This window comes from Lepidochelys olivacea (genome assembly GCF_965140295.1).
Source record: "Lepidochelys olivacea isolate rLepOli2 genome assembly, chromosome: 3".
In the NCBI taxonomy this organism is placed as follows: Eukaryota; Metazoa; Chordata; order Testudines; family Cheloniidae; genus Lepidochelys; species Lepidochelys olivacea.
In genome coordinates this window covers 168,811,485-168,829,544 of record NC_140413.1, presented here as the reverse complement: position 1 = coordinate 168,829,544, position 18,060 = coordinate 168,811,485, and the positions used below count along the sequence as shown (strand labels likewise).

Sequence of the window (18,060 nt, the reverse complement as noted above, 5' to 3'; positions counted from 1 at the left end):
GTTTCAGGAGAGGAGGTAGAAGAAATCCAACTCCCAGGGCATGGAGTAGCACTGGATTGATTTCTATGACTATTTAGTGTATGTGTGAGTGGATATGTAATACTACCTTATGCTTCCCATCGCACATTCAAGCAAGGGTCTCAAAGTGATTTGCATACAAACCTCTGATCTAGGAAGGATTACTATACTCATTTACAGGTGGGAAGAAAGAGGCCCAGAGAAGTTAAATGACTTGCCCAAGGCCACACAAAGTCTGTGACAGAACCAGGAGCACAACACAGGACATTATTTGTGAGGAAATATTGGAAGAAGTAAACATATATATAATTCAAGTGAGGGGGAAATGACAAGGGACATAATAGTATACAAATATTTGAAGAGTTTGAAAAACAAGGTGAGAAAGGAGGAATTTTGTTTAGTAGAAAGGGGAGCATTTCTTTGTTTAAAATGGAGCCAGAAAAGATCTGGACAGCTGTATCAATCACATCAACAAATACTATACAACAACAAAACATTAGAACCCTCCAGATTCCCCCATAAAATGAAGATTGTCCCATCACAGCCTTCCATCCACTCAGTTCTCTTCATCAGAAAGAACCAGCCTAGGAGATCATATAGATCTTGTGGCATGAACTGAAGGCTGGCAAGTTTAGGCTGTGACAGGGGAAAAGCCTCCTCACATTTAAACCAAGAGACTGTTAGCTCAAGTATCTTATCCAAACCCAGCTTCCACAGTGTCCCATGAGAGGGGTAGTCACTCTAGCTAGGAGTGACAGAAGGTGAAAGTTAGGCTAAATATCAGGAAGAGTTTCCTGGCAGTGTGATTGACTAATCTGTGGAATGGATTCCCAAGAGAACCTGTGGGAGCCCCAATCAAATGGCACAATTAAAACCAAACAGAGCAAAACACTAATGTACAATAGGGAGCAGTTCCACACTGGCAGGGAGATGGATGGTTAGGTCTTTTCTATCATTGCATTCTTTTATGACATGATCTCCCATTCTGAGTCCTGAGCTTTAAGGCACTAGCTCATGCCTGCTCTACTTATATGCTGACAGTATTCTGTACCATACTTTTCTGCCTGGTAACTCTTCATTATAATTTGTATCTACATCTAGTTTTCTAAATCTATGCTTTCTCCCTATACCTCGGACACAAATCTGTGATCGGGAAAACTCCTCACCCCTCCCATCTAGACCTTCCGAGCATTCATAATGAGTTTATTAGGCAACATGAAAATGCTGAACCATTCCATCTGTGAACTGTGTTGTTCTATTTCATTCAAAACCAGTTGGTTAATTTCCCATCCAAGCTAAAATGCCTAATGTTTAAATGGCATAGTAAAGTATTCAAGGCACGGCGCACTAACGAGACCAACTTAGTAAAACATGCATGAGAATTCTCTATCAATCACATAAAGAACAAACAAAGGTATAACACCATTTATGGCTGCATCTGAGTGGAAGGAGACAATACTCCTTGCCCCAATACAGTAGGAATAAATACTGGGCATGAAGCATGCACACATACAGAGAGCAAAAATTTAAAAACAGAAGGGATGGGGACCATTCAACCAACTATCCTAATGTCAGCTATCCAAGAACTGAATGCTAGCAAATGTTGTTAAAGATCTAGGGCCAGAAAGTGCCTTATCACAAAAAAGCCTGAGGGGGAGGGAGGAGACAGAGTTGCTGGGAACTGTGCAAGCGTCTCCCCATGAATTTTCCTCTGCACTGTTCCTTTAAAGAGAAAAGGTTCTGGACTCCTAATGGGAGCATGAAACCCAACAGTGTCAGAAAATTTGTGGGGGAAAAGCAGGCATCTTCCCTAGAGATGATGGGTTCCTCCACAGGGCACCCATGGACCTTCCACCTCTTTTAGCATGGCCCCCTTAGGAGTGATACTGCCACTGGCTGAGCCCATGTCCCCAGTGCCTTTGCCTCACCCCCCTCTCCGAGGGTTCAGAAGGGGACCTAATGTTGCTTTGAGCAACTTTAATTCTGCCATATTTTTCCATCAGGAAACAAACACAACTGTATCTGGGACTCAGTGAAACAACCCTAGGCCCCACTGCTCCTGCGTGATATGAGTAACTGTCTGCAATGACAGAGTAGAGCTTCTGGAAGGTCATGTTCACAGGAAGAGCAGGTTCCTTGCCCTACCCAGACTGACAGCTCCATTCCAGCCAGACTCTTAAAGGGCTTGCAGCCCTTTCTGGAGATCACTTTCCTAGCTTCCTATTAACAAGGAGTCTGCACCCCCAGAGGTGGAGACCCCTAGTGGGGAAATGGTGTCTTTTTGGCACATCAAAAATTGCTGTTTAATTGCCAGGAACTTTCATAGTGTACAAATGTATTTAGAGGGCACATACCATGCCTACCCTTCAGCCAGTTTAGCACTTCAACATTCCCTGAAGAAAGGTGCTAGTGGAGTGCAAAGTACTATTATAATATTTATATTTTGAAGGTTTTCACAAGGATAATTCACATAAATTTCTGTTTTCTGGCTGTGTTTTCTTTTCAGAAAAAAAAAATAGAGAAATGTTAGAAAGCCACAACTTAAATGAGAATTTCCTATATAAATTGGACACAGGTATTTAAATGATGACGACATCACAGTAATTCATGGATTATGTATGAAAACAAATGTTTAAAATTCCAATTTCTGAAAAGTCACTTTGTGATGGATCTGATGCCTGAGCACTATAAAATATCATCCCTTCAATAAACCCCCAGAAATGTATATACTTTGTGTTATTTATGATTGCTTCTCTGATTGCAATCAGCTTTCTTTCAAGTAAAAAACTAACTAACTAACTAAATAATACAGCCTGCTAACCTAGAATCAGTTGAATCTTACTTCCACTATCAATCAGCGTAGTTTTTCCACTGACTGCAATCCAATTAAAATCCAATTAGCTCTGTAATTTGATGGAAATTGCTAACACAGAATGCATTTCTGTAATAAACGCATCATAGAAGAACCTGACAGGGAAGGAAGGATGTTTTGTGGTTAAAGATGGTCTTGTAACACAGGCCTGGGAATCAGGAGCATAATCCAAGCCCATTAGGGTCAGTGGAAGGACCCACAGCTTTGGATCAATATCTGATTCTCAAATTGCTGATGTAAAAGTTCTAATACAATCTTTTACCCTTCACCAGAATAGTTTTAAAGAACCATAACTATGGCTATTTCATCCCACAGAGTCAAGGATATTGACTCTTCAGAGGATCTCAATATTGAGAAGGTTTTATTAAAGCCACAGCATTTAAGAACCAATATCCAGATGATCTTAACTGCAATCATATAAGAACGGATGTTAGTTAACAGTCTTGTAGCCTTGCATTTCCCCTTGTCCTATAGGGAGCAAAATGTCTGTGACAGAAATGCCATGCCATTCAGTGGAATTCACCCTGTAAGGTAAGGATTCCCTGAAAAAACAAATAGAATTTACATCTCCAGGAGTTGGCTTGTTAATTTTGTAATAATTTGTCATTGCTGCTTTGATCTTGTGTCAAAATAGGGATAATACTTACCTACCTTATAGCATACTAGGGACTAAAATTAATTGATATTTGTAAAGGGTGCAAAAGGATGGAATGAGTTACTGATGTGCAGAGTATTATAAATTTCATTGTGCCTAGAGTAGATCCAGAGTGCCAAGAATTAGCCAGCTGGGGTTAAATTCTAGTCTCACACTGTCATCATTTTACAAAAAGGCTGAGAAAGAGTTCTGCTATGTATTCAGCTATAATTAGTTAGAAGTTTTGTGGCACTTGATAGTTACCATGGAGAATTTCTTAGGAACAAAGAAGTCAACCAAAAATACATGTTAGGTGATTATGTACCGCTTTCTATTAAAATATTCTTTTAACAAATAGCTACAGTGTACTCCAAATATTCAAAATTTCATATTCTTCTCTCTTCTACACTGCATCATGGAATCATATTAACTGAACTATATGTACTACTGCTTTAATAAAATTCCACAGCAGTGGTTCACTGAGATTACGTAGGGAATTAAAAATGGTATATTACATTTTTATAATTTGCACCGGACACAGTAAGTCTTGGATTTAACACACAAGAAGAATTGGGGGGAAAAAACGAACCGGGGGGGAGGAAGAAGAGAGAACAAACAGATCGATTAAGTCAGCAAAGTACTTCCAAAATGTATTTGTAGCGAGAAGAAACAACTCCTGACAAAATCGCTCATGCTTATATTCTATTGCTATTGCAACTGTAGAATTACAAACTTGCAAAGGTTTTTCTTCCATATATCATATTTCATGCCTTTTCCTCAGTCTCTCGTAACTGATTAAATAATGCCCCCTCCTTTTTTAATTGTGCTGCCACATTAAAGCAGCAGAAATCAGTGAATGTTGTTTATCAACAGTGCAAAAACAATGAGCAACTGATCACAACAGCATGGCAACTTACAAGTCTTTTTCAGAGATTACTTCTTATAAATTAAAATAAAGGACTTTTAACATACCCACATCTGATTATGCACCTACAGATGTGACTTTTTGACTCTAGCAATGTCACTGATCAACCTACACCTTTATGAAAGAGCAAGAGAAATGGCAAAATTCAAACCAGTTACAGGGACAGTCTTTAGAAGTGATTATTTGTAGAATCCATATGTTAAAAATGAAGCTCCTTACCCTTTTTCTCAAGTTGTAGGTTAAAATGAGGTTCCTGGAGAAGGAGTGAGAAAAGGCTGTATAGAACTCCAGCACTTTCTGTAAGGCATCCCTTTTAATCACATGAAGGTCACAGTAAGTCAAGGCTCTTACATTAGCACAGGACTGAGCAAGGGTAGCTTCTTTCCAAAACACATCGCCAAAAACATCTCCTTTGCCTAGAGAAAAACATGCATCAAAGTATCATTATTGCAAGGTAAGGACTTAAACAATGGTCACCAAAAGCTGAAATGGCCTTATTGGTACTCGTTGCAAGCCAATGTACCATTGTATGGCACAATATAAATATTCTGAGCTCCAAATTTCAACTCTGCTTTATTGCAGCCTCATTTCTTGTAAGTGATAAAGAAGTTTAAATTGCCATTTCTTCATTTTCTGTGTTAAATTATGGGAGTTCAGCAAAAACTCCCTAAAAACCAAGCCACAATCATCCTAATGTCATGAGACAATTTTCTTTGTATTTCCCGTCCCATACATACATCACACAAGAATACTAAAGATCAGTAAGTTATTAGTTTTCCAATTATATCTTACACAACACTTTTTAGGTGCCGATTATGACAACAGTGTTAGGCCTGACAAGAGAAGTGAACCAGCAAATGGGCCTCTTTGCCACAGAGGGTTAAGAATTAAGAAATATGTGAGAGATCACGAAAACTTCACCACCAAACCAGAACTTCTGTGTGATTCCATGCGCTTTCCTTCCGCTTCCTTCTTTTCCACTAAAGTATAAATGTTTTCCTTTTGAGTGGATGGCACTGGCCATCTGGTACATTAATCCATATGTACTGATAAACTGTATTTTATAAGCTATGCTACATTCTTCTACAAAATCCAGCTTGGTACCTTATAACATATGAGCCAATTTTATCTCTGAAGTCTATGGAGGAATGTCAGATACATTTCAAGTGTCAGTATGTATTGAACCCATCCTTATAAGCTCCAATTCCATCTTTTCTGTAGGCACAATTTATTTTCCCCAGGGCTAGCATCAGAGACATTACTAAAGGTACTATGTCGGTTAGTTCCCTCTCCTCCCACTCCCCTTACAGAGAACCATGCACATTATTAAAACTGGATATTTATGTGCCAAGTGTACTGATTTTTATGCACCATAAGAAAGATGCGTTTCACTGGGTAAAAGGGGGTTGTTGACCTTTGTAATAAATATGAATCCAGAATTTGCCATGCAATTAGCTGGACAACTATTTCAAATTAATGCCAGGTGATGCTACCAAGTATGTAAGTGTGCTGTCATTGACAGAACGTCTGCCTCGTAGCCTGAGCAAAATGAGGAAATCCCAGCTCTTCTTCTAAATCTCTCGCTGGCTCTAAGCAAGTTTCTTAACCTCCCTAGGTAAGTTTCCTCATTTGCAACATTGAGCTAGTTTACTTACTTACCTACTTCACAGAGGAAGCAGCGTTAATTTGTAAGCAAGAGCATTATATATGCAGGCTGGGTATCATTATTATAACGGCACATCCCAGGGAATTTCTTTTTTTTTGTTTTTGAATGTTGGGCTAGATCTTCAGCTGGTCTATATAACTGACATGGCTCCATTGAAGTTGATGGATTTATGCCAATTTCAATCAGTCAAGGATGGTGTCCAACATCTCTAAAATATCCAGGTTTGGATTTTTCAAATAATTCCTTGTGCAAGCTCCACACTGCTGTATTTCTGTCAAGAGCATGTTTTTTTAAAAAAATAATCCTTTCCAGCAATTTACAAAGCCCTACCTGTGGCTGTCAGCTTCAAAACAAAATGAAGACAGCTGGAGGGGCGGGGGGAAGAGGGAGAGGGAAAGGGGTGGAAATTTATGACCAACTTTGAAAAAAATTGTCAAAAGAGAAGGATCGGGAAGACTCCTATGGCAGCAAAAACTTACTTACACCCATGGGTTAGATACATCAGGTTGGATCAATCACTTTCCTACTTACAGCAAACAACTTAACAATTTCAACATCCACATACCTCCTCTTCTCATTCTGTTAATAAAGCAAGGTGATCAGTAAAAATGGGCAAGACTAAATGGCGGAGTTTTGTGCCAAATATCTATAATTTGAAAAGAAAGGTAAAGCAAACAGAGAGAGAGAGCAAAATGGATCAGAAAGCTCTTTGGGGAAGAAATGTCCAAGGGTGGCAGAGGGGAAAGCACAGACTAGGGTCTCTTCACCTACGCCCCTACCTCCACCTCGACTCCTGAGGAAGAGAATAAATTCAGAAGCGTGTCACAGGGTGTTCTCCCTTAGACCGCTCTCCCACTGCATTCCAGACACATGCAGGGACATTATCCTTCAATCACTCCTAAAGTAGATGACCTAAGCTTTTACCATCAATCATTTATATACCTCCTGGGGATTGTGGGCTGGGGCCCTCTTCCACTTTCAGCTCACTACCGCCGTGTGGAAAACCAAATAATTCATTGCTTGGTTTTTGTTTTAAAGCTTTATGTAGACTCTGAAAAGTGATTCAGTAAAACTGACACGACAGTATGCCATATTTACTTTCTTCCAGTGACTCCATATCAAATCTGCTGCTCAGTTTACAAGTCAAAAGATGATTTTTTCAAACTGCCTGCACTGCACACTCAACCTGTATTTTTTATGCCTCTCAAAAGGGCAGCACCAGTAATGAAGATGCTGTCATTGGAACTTTGCTCATTATTTTGTTGCTATTGTGGCAGAGAGAATAGAATTCAGCTCACCTTAGCTATTATCAGCACTTCAGGGCAATAAAGAAAAACTTGGTTTGCTCAGTAGTGCAAACAGACATTCAAACCCATGCAGGCAGTAGATTCAGTAGCTAAGTAAGAGAGTAATGTATCTAGGAGACATGCTGCAAATTTTGAATTTAGGTCTAAATTTACAACCCCACAAAATTCACAGATGCATGGATTCATTTTTGCCTTGATCCTATTATTAGGGCCTAGCTACAAGAGACATGCAGGGTTCCGCATCTTAACGGTTGCTCCAAAGCCTATTCAAGTTAATAGGAGTTTTTACATTGCCTTCAGTGGGCTTTGGATCAGGTGGTCTTCAATGTGCGTCAAACAGAACCTGCATCTGAGAACTGCACTCAGGTCAACAGAGCTACTCAAGATTTATAGCCTCTGAAGCCAGAATCTGGCTTGACGCCTGCTCTTTATTACACAAGAGATGAAGCTGCATTCAAACTACTGAAAATGTCCATGAACTCTGCTTCCACACGCTATCAAGATGATCCAAAGAGATGTTAAAAGTACCAGATTCTTTAAGGCTAGTTTCAGAGTAACAGCCGTGTTAGTCTGTATTTGCAAAAAGAAAAGGAGTACTTGTGGCACCTTAGAGACTAACCAATTTATTTGAGCATAAGCTTATGATCAAATAAATTGGTTAGTCTCTAAGGTGCCACAAGTACTCCTTTTCTTTTTAAGGCTAGTGTGTATGATGGTGTGCTGAAATGATCCAAGGCCACTGTGCTGCAATTTTGTGGAAGCTTCCTGATGCTGCTCGGTGTAATGCATAGGTGCTGGAACTAGCGGTGCTGTGGGTGCTCCTGCACCCCTGGCTTGAAGTGGTTTCCATCACATATAGGTTTTACATTTTGGTGCAATGACACTCAGCACCTCTACTACATGAATTGTTCCAGCCCCCCCCCCCCCCCCCGGTATAGTATCTCAACGGCAGTGCATCCCTAACAGTGGCCTAGGAGATCATGCTTCAGCAAATATTGGTGTCTTTGAAACTTATCAGAATTATGTGTGCTGATAATATGCAGCATCCAAGCAGAATATCCTCTATGCACCTCAATACAGGACTTCCATAGACCTCAGTCCCCAGGATTCTTCCTCCCCATCCAAACAAGTGGAGGCTCAGACTATTGCAAAATGAAGTGTGGTCACAAAATGGGACAAGTCAGAGCCCCCTGTGGTTCTCTGTTCAGGGTAAGTATTTGGCTAAAACACTGTTCTGATGTTAAAAAAAAAAAAAAAAAATCTTCTCTGTCTCGATGTGCTTTTCCTGCTCTAAGTGTGCCCTGCAGTTAAATTGGGAGCAGAGGATGAAAAGCCAACTTGGGGCAGCAGGCCCTGATTCTGCTCTCAATAATTGTATTCAGGTGTAACTATTGACTTAAGCGGAATGACTCCTGATAATGCAGAGATGTAAGTGAGACCAGAAATCAGGCCCTGAAGGGCTTAATTTTTTTGTGTAGTTTTAATTAAATGTCTCCCCGAGTTGGGCATAAAATGTAAATGAACACCTTTTCTCTTATTTTTACATGAACAATATTGGACTTCAGAGGAACTTCTGAAGACAAGTACAAGTACCAGAGAAAAAAGAAAGATCTTTCCTCTGGACATAACTTTAAGGCAGTGAAAAAGCATCAGAAAAGCACTGAACCCAGGCAACCATTTTCTAGTGAGAACATGGCATCAGGGAAGGGGGGAAAATGTAAGTTCACAGCCACTTCAGGAACATTTCTTCTGGTCCTCCAACACAATGCCCTTGGCAGGAGTTGGCATATGAAGGTGATTTTCTGTTCTAGGCTAGTAGGCTATGACTCAAAGTCCAAATTGAACCAGTAATAAGACGGAAATCACCACTCAAGTATGGAGGTGATCTATATTATTTTCTACTAGCCAAGGCTCCAGTCTGAATTCACGGTAGAACAGATGTAGAGAAGAGCTACTAGGATGATCAGGGGAAAGGAGAGCTCATCTTATGAGAGGAGACTAAGAGAGCTTGGCTTATTTAGCCTTGCAAAATGAAGGCGGAGAGAGGATTTCATTCCTCCCTATAAACACATCAGAGTGTGAAACACCAGGGAGAGAGAAGAGCTATTTAAGCTAAAGGACTACGTTGGCAAAAGAACAAATAGGTATAAACCGGCTATGAATAAATTAAGGAAATTAGTAGGTTTCTAATCATGAGAGGAGTGAGGTCCTGGAACAGCTCCCAATAGGAATGGTGGGAGCAAACCACCTAATTAGTTTTAAAAATGAAGCTTGATAAATTATGTGATGGGGTTGCCTGTGAAAGCAGGGGACTGGCCTCAATTACTCAGGGGGTCCCTTCCAGTCCTATGTCACTATGATAGTTCTCTGTTCCTTTTCCTCCACTTGACCTTAGCAAAACACTAACTACAGTCCAACAACAGGAAAAGGGCAGTAGCCAAACTATCACCCTTTCTGTTTCCTTTCCACACGCAGAAAAGGCCAGGATCCTGCTCCTATTTAAATTGATAGAGGAGTTTTGCCACTGACTCCAGTGGGGCTGGATCAGGCTTTGCTGCCAGCTGGTTCTTCCAATCACAGCTACTGAAATCTATTGCAGCTTTGTGCCTTACAGCTTCATGGCCCTTTTCCATAGTCACCCAAGCCTCAGGTAAGGTAATGTTCTTCCCAGAATATACACTGAATACAAGACAGAACTGACTATTCAAACATGCATGTGGCAGCAATGGCTACTGCATGATCAGCAGAACATCCATGAAAGGAATTTCTCTTTTTGGGTGAATATTTGAAAAACCATTACTCATGGCTGCAATCTCACAGAGCTAGCATAAAAGGAAATTGTTCTTTAGAGCTGTCATTTTTTCCTTACATGTAGGGGCTCAGATACCACAGTGCTAGGGAAGGTATAGTTCTATTCTACTCTGTGTAGGCTTTTCCACTGACCTCATTTCCAAGGTATGAGAGCACAATCCTGTAGCACATTGTGTGACATGCTCTCTTTCCCACCGTCTCTCCAGGGAGAGGAGAAGTGTGTATATAGTGGAATGTTTTATTTTTGTAGGGTTTTTATTTAAAATGTATTTTATAAAACCTAGCACGTCGAGCTAGATACACTAAAATTAAATAGGGTCATGCAAAAATAGCAAATATTTCATGACATTTCTTGGAGACAAAAATATATGCAACTTTGCTCCACTTTTCACAAACAATTTGTAAAATGCCAACTTTTAAATAGGAGTATGCACATTTTGTCATTTTACAGGTTTAGTTGTTAAAATTCATGTATGCTGAAATATAATTTTGAATATTCCGAGGTAGTTGCTCAAGTATATTTACTCAAACTAGTGCTAACTTTTGAGTTTCAAGAACCTTGTAGCTGACTGGATTGAGAGATCTGCTCCGGGTCTGATTTGCAGACCGAAAACAGAGAAATATTTTTACAGTTACATTAAAAAGCAAGTCAAGGAAAACGGAGTGCTAGAGGAAAAGATAAACAACATATCCCAATCTCACCTTAACTCCTCAGATAGAAGGACGCTTTGTAATTTCATTATTTTTCCATATAATCCCTAGGCTAGATTTTCCAAAATTTGATAAATTGACAACATGCCCGCACAGCAAAAATCAGCAGCAAGTTTTCCATTTTGGGACTAGGTCGGCATACATTGTGAGCGGAGTATTCCACATGTTTAAACACAGATATACTCTATGGCAGTAGTTCTCAACCTGCCATAGAGCCCAGTCAGCCCACAGCTGCGACCCATATGACATCCTCAGGGCCATACTGGTACTATATATATTGTGTGGATGCAGCCCACATAACACAGAGAGCTACCTAGGAGGACCACAACGGTAAATAGCTTGAGAACCACTGCTCTATCGTCTGCCTAATGGATGGAACAATGGGGTATGCACATACATCCTAGTCATTCCCTCTCAGATCTTGGCTCAAAGCTGTTCTACGTACAGTCAGATACCACAGGCTAAGCAAGATTGAGCTTTGTCAGCCCTTGAGCTCTGATATAGCAAAACACTTAAGCACATGAATAGTGTGAAGACACAATAGGGACTTCAGCGTTCTATTGGAGTTGATAGGTCTAGCCATATGCTTTGAGTTATGCAAGTGTTTTGCTGGATGGAAACCTTTCTGGATAAACTCCGGGTGCTGCAGGCACTGGTACCCTTGACTGAGCAGCCTGCACACTTCTTGAATCAGTACTCAGTCAACATCTTGCCATGTAGTTAGCTGTGGAGGAACTGGGTTGTAGGAGATAATGTCTCCCAGAGGAGGCACACAGTGAAATGGTGATATAGACCACTTACGGTCAACGCAGATTCCCTTGCACTGTGCACAGGAGTCAAAGTTTTAGCCGCACTGTCAGGCCACATTCAAGGTAGGAGCGTGTTCCCCCTGCAGTTTCAAATATTTACATTGCATCTTTGTAACACCATCAGACCCCAGTCGTCAGCAAGTGGGATCGAACCTGGGACCTCTGAAGCTTAGTATATGAGCCTCGACGACATGAACTAAAAGCTACATGGCTCTTAGCCAAGACTGTAACAGACTCATCAATCTCTAGAGGGTCTAGGTGCCACTAGTAGGGGACAGAGCACCACACCCAGCAGGCATGGGTTACACCTTCGACTTCTGAAAGTATTGGGTTAAGTACAATTACAGACAAGTGATTTACATATTTGTATTTTTAACTGCGTATTTATAATGCTCTGTTTTGTTAACACATGAAGTTGGTACTAATCTTGTTTTTTAATAAGTTTTATAGCTTCCTTTTTGTATGCGTTTCTTTTCCTGAATGCTTAATGTAAAGAACATACCACCATGTTTGGCTTCACTTCCTGCCCTAAACTGTTGCGTAGAGATGCCGTGCATTGTTAAACAGCGGATACTTCCCACATCAGAACTGGCTGCACTTGAATTGGTGGTGGGAAATGAACCCTGCATACATCCCTGGTCCCACATATTCATGAACAAACTCATGTAAGGGCTACGATGAAAAGGTGGTAAGAGGATAGTTATAAAGTACTTAGATCCTATACAAATCTAAAATCTCTTATGTACCCCTAATCCATATATCCACTGCAGATCAAACCGTAAAGGGTATAGTTTGTACTTCAAAAAAACGCAAATAAATTTCATTTGTATCATTGTATTTCTGTACATAACCTAATCTCTCATAACATTATTATAGTTTACTATCTATAGCACTAGGTCTTGTGGTATGCAGTGTTTTCTTCAACATGTGTTTGGTACCACTGACTTTCATACAAATCACTATGTGATCTGCATCATCAGTTAGCTTTCTTCTATTAAAACAAGACCCTAGACAGAGGAAAATTGTACACAATTGCCCGAATGCTCTGCCCTGACCTAGCATATTAAGGGGTTTTGTTGCTGTTATAATTCACTTGTTTATCTCTAAGAAAGAGAGAACAGAACACATCTCATGACTCAGATCACTGCGGCAAAAAATCACCGTTTCCACTGAGAGTTTCAGTTTGCAACACAAGAAGTTGCAATTTGTTCTTACGTTGTTTTTTTCACAGTTACCATAAAAACCACCATAAATACATAGGTGAGTTAATGCTTGTAATAATAGCCTTACCTTTGGGAACTACCAGATTTTTGAGGACTTGATTTCTCAGCTTTAATGTTGCATGAAACTATTAGAAATGCACTTAGCACCTCACCGAATCAGGCCTTAGGTCTATATGCGAAAGTTTTACTGGCATAGCTATGTTAGTTAAGGGTGCGATTTTGAGGCTCGGGGGTGGAAGAGGAAGAGAGGTGAACACAGCTATGCCAGTATAAACTTTAGTGGAGATGCAATTATACCAGTATAGCTCATTTCACTTTGCCAAACTGGAATAAAGCTGTAGCAGGACAAGCATTTTTATATCAACATAACTCAGTCTACTCTGGCCGTTTTTGCCACTTTTACTATATCAGCATTTTTAAAGTGGCACAACTTTAAAGGTGATCAAGGTCTAGTTAAACGGACAAATCAAAATTAGGCATGTGAGTGATCAAAACTGCAGGCCCACAACTATACCCAGAATTATTTGCATTTGCCTAAATGGAGCACAGTGCCTGAAAATCTATCCCAACACCCCATGTTATTGGATGTGTTGTACTGATATTTATTTTTAATCGAAACATACTGCAGATTCAGGCAGCGGCAAAGCCAACTGAAGTCCAAGGAAGACTTTCCATCGACTTCAATGGGCTTTTGATCATGGCCTCAGCTAGGAAGCCTAAGATAATATCCAGGGGTGCCTTTCCTGATGGAAAGTGAATATACAATAGGAGATCTGTGTACACACGTACGTGGCTACACGTGTGTTTTCAGACATTGGCCCTCACGATAGCAATGGAAGGGTTTTTTCCAATTTTCTCCTCCTTCCCCCTTCGGGCTTTCTGTTTCATTTTCTTCTCATTTTTCCTTCTGGCCACTGAAAAAAGGATGGGAAGAAAAGGGTGGAAAAAAAGCAAATTAAATGGAGGTGGGGGATTTTTTTTGTCAAACAAAACAAACCACCAGTTTCAAAAATATTTTTTCTTCTTTTTCCAAAATACACTGACCATTTTCAACCACTGCTATTTGGAAATATTCAAATATGGTGATCAGCGGTAATGGGCAGGCTGCTATTTGGACTGGGACACACCTTTCTAGCTGTAAGCCAAATCTTGAAAGGTGCCAAGTGAATAGGAGTTACAGGTCCCAAGACTCTTACAACACTTGGATATGTAGTAGCGTCTTCACATTTTGGGTCCTGGTGTATTTGTACATCAGTGATCAGTACTGCCCACATGTAACTTGAGTAGCTGTAGCTGGGTCAATCCCAGGAGGATATGAGAGAGACAAAGCGGGTGAGGACCAACCACTGTTTGTGAGACAGAGTCGAGCTTTCAAGAAGAGCTCTGTGTGCTCAAAAGCTTGTCTCTCTCACCAAAAGAAGTTGGTCCAATAAAAGATATTACCTCCCCTGCCTTGTCTCTCCTGTGTAACTAGAGCACTTGTCAGCCCTGCAGTTGTGCGCTGTTCGCAGAGGTACAGTCATTCTTAAGGGAATATTTCCACAAATAACGGAGTGAATCTGGCACCTCAGCATACCTGCAGGACCAGGGGGTATTTTAAGTAGAGTTGCATAAATTTTGTGGTAATAAACAAATCCACATGACACTCATCTGGTGTCAAATATTCAGCCCAACTTCCTCAAAGAACTGGCTGAATATTTGAGGTTCATTAACCTAGCTTGTCTTTGCAGTAAGACCCTTCCTCTCCAGAGCCTCCAGGGAGCAATTTGTCAATTGGTTTGAAGCTGTGTGATACCAACACATTACGCACATCTCTCATTTTAAACTATCTGCAGGCTTAAGCAAGGAATGGATATTTTTGTGACAGATGACCTCTACATTTCATGCTTTACCAGAAATTAGAGACAAATAGCAGATTTCCAGACAAACCCTCAAACCAGAGGCTGCTAATACCAACTAACAGCACTTTTTCCTAGGTGTCCTAAGCATGTGACTAATGAGTAATGGCTGCACTGTTTCCATTAGAAAAGCAAAATCCACATATATAGGGAAGCTCCTGCTCCCACTGAGACAACAGAAGCAGGATCAGCCTCAAGATGTGTATTTGTTTTTACATTAGGGTCTTCTGTGGGACACGTCCCAAACACAGGATTAGCAAATCACACCAATCAGATTTTTCCCCTCCGTAAAGTTCATTGAATGCACAACAACAAAAACCATAGGTTAGTCTGAACTGCCTGCATCAGGGTTAGCAGTCTGGCAGCAGGGAGGATTGGAGATGGCCTGCCATTCTGAACAGACCCACTTAAAGAAATGGGGCTCAACGCCAGTACCAGGAGATGGAGCTGGGTTTTAATTAATCATTCTGCTTTCAAAAGTGAATTATTGTTCAAGTTATAAAGTGCCATCTTATAGCAGCATTGTGACATTAATTAGTTTATTAAGATGTTCAGGAAACCCTGCTAACACCTTGTAATCCAGCACACACAATTTATTTCTTGTTACTTAGAAGACAGCAGTTTGATAGTTTTCATTCAAAATCCTAGAACGTGAAAGGAAAAACATTGTAAACTCAGATGGAGAACAAAGTAGAGTTGTGGGGTAACATTTACAAAAGTTAGGAGCCTAAGCCCCATTTGCAAAAGGGTCCTAGGCTCCTAAGTCACCTAGGCACTTTTGTAAAATTATCTGTGCTTCCTAAAAGGTTTTAAATCCTTTATTTTGATGGTTACTTGCTTTTGTTCTGAGTATATTTTAAAGCAACTCTATTCCCATATTTGCCAGTATAAATCACAGTGAGGCCTTATCTATGTTAGGAAGGGTTTCCCAGGACAGATATATTGATAATGTACTGGTAATATGGTCTCTCCTAATAGAGAGACAGTTTATACCAGCAGTTTATACTCTTAGATGAGGTAGCTATGCCAATAGGATGTTCTAGTGTTGAGCAGGCCTTACTCAGTCTCCGTTCCAGATTCAGCTGTTGTCAGTGGAATATGACGTTCCAGTGAAGGAAACGCACTTGGTGAGAGGGCATAGCATCACAAACGATCTGCACAGCCCCACTCCATCAGTGAGGGTGAACCACTCAACACAGTACAGGAACTGGGTGCGGGTGGCCACACAGAGTGAAGCCAAACAGGCTGGAAGATGCCAATTCCACATGACATGCAAGATAGGAGTCACTGCTGGTGGGCCACCCGACAGATTTTACAGCTGCCTTCCCCTGATGGAAATCCTGCATTGCCATTTGCCCTTCCCCAAGGTAGATTACCCCTCTGGTATAGCCACTCCTCTCAGTGTAAAAGGGTGTGATTTGCCCGCGCACACACCCTGTGCCATGAGAGGAATCTGTCCTGCTGTGATCAGAATCTAGCCTTCTGTGCCTACAGCTGAACAACAGCTTATGGCTAAATGAGGAAACTAAAGCAATTTCAAAGGAACATTATAAGAACAATTCTGTTTGTGTCCTTTAAGATTGCAATTAGATAAAATTAAATCAGCAGGAATTTCTCCACCCAAAGTAAATGGACCATTTAATGTCCTTCTGAAACAGAATGTGACACATCAAGCTCACATGGTATTTTGAAGTGGGGGGTGAGGGCGGCGCCAAGAATAGGTCTCCTCCTCAGGGTTATAGCTTAATAAATAATAAAAACTTGTATTCTGGGGACATGAACACAGCACTTTTCTCCCATCCAACAGGTTATCTTAAATAAAGTAAATAAATGTAAATCCTAGACACACAGAACTTTTCCCCAGTGATGATAAATAAATTAAAGCAGCCACTCAATATCCACTTACAAACTCCATAGATAGAATGTCTTAAACTCATCTTGGGTTATACACAGAATCATTCTGACAATTTTTTTCCATTATGTTATGTTCCGTCAGCTCTGATAGCAGTACTAATAATCACACGTGGATCTACATTGTGATTTTTCCATTGTCAAAGTGTGAGGTGCTGAAGCAGTGGCTTGCCTCCTCTTCATGAATATGTGGCCATTAACTCAGTTTCTCTCTTCAATGCATTCATTTAGCCTTCTGGCTGAATCAAAATTCCACCTCTTTCAGGGTGACAAAAGTCCGGCTCCTCCCTCCTGTAATTCAAGTCCAGAGGATGAGAGTATTTTTCACCCATCCTTTGCAGGAAGCTCTGGCCACAGGCTCCAAGAAAAAGCAGCACGTGCCTTGTCCTGTTCTCTAAGTTACCTTTTTGCCCAGGACTACTTTCTTTGCTTCCTCCTGAGATTCAGCTCTCTCCAGAACCTTGCTGCCACTAGCAATTTCAAAATAGAAAAAAACCCATACTTCTCATAGTTTTTCTGCTCCATCCAGACAGCTCTGCGCAGTTCCTCCAACAGCCAGCCAGGCCAGAAGAGACCCACCACCTATTCCTTTCAGGACTCTTCTTGCACAGTGAAAAAGGAGCTCTTTATATACAGTCCCCATTCCTTGCTGGGAGGCTTATAGCTCTGGACTATAAGTGACAGAGCTCCTTGGTTCTGGGCTGAATTGAAAACAGAGCTGTGCAGGGCCTTTAGCCTGCTGTAAAGGGTCAGCATGCCCTACAATATATACCACAGGCAAATATAGTTATCCCATTTTACAAGTGAGAAAACCAAGGCAGGGTATTTATTGGACTTGCTCAAGGCTATCGAGAGAATCGGAACTGGAGGCAGAATCAGAACTCAGGAGTTCCTAGATCCCAATCTTATGTCTGGCTAGACCATGACTCAATCAAACAACAAGTGCATGTATGCTGTCTGTTACAATGTCAATTATAACTACTTTCAACTATGTCTCATATGCTTGATTTAAAAAAAAAAAAATCTTATCAAGAATAACCCTGGATAAGGATCTCCAGCATGCCTGGGGAAGGCTGCAGCAGTGCCAAGTGCCCTCAAACTCTCTTCTTTCCTGGGACTGCGGGCAACCAGATCTGCCTCAGAATTGTCCAAGGAGGGGCCAGAGCTAGATTAGGTGGAGAGAGATGACTTCTCCCTAACATCTACTTATATAGCCTCCCTTCTCTTCTTGTTACAGGGGTGGGGGGCAGGGAGCGGAATGCGCCAGCATCACCA

At 40.9% G+C, this 18,060-nt stretch overlaps 1 protein-coding gene across 1 annotated transcript in view; it reads right to left on the bottom strand.

Moving 5' to 3' along the window:
- Positions 1-3,234: 3,234 nt before the first annotated feature.
- Positions 3,235-18,060, bottom strand: part of KCNH1 (potassium voltage-gated channel subfamily H member 1) — a gene marked incomplete at its 3' end in the record, with an annotated part of 195,375 nt that continues 180,549 nt past the window's right edge. Inside the window, exons 10-11 of the mRNA XM_084624947.1 lie at positions 4,669-4,865; positions 3,235-3,297 (exon numbers count right to left, since the gene is read on the bottom strand). Coding sequence (XP_084481073.1) covers positions 3,235-3,297; positions 4,669-4,865 — 260 coding nt within the window. The remainder of the gene's footprint in view (positions 3,298-4,668; positions 4,866-18,060) is intronic.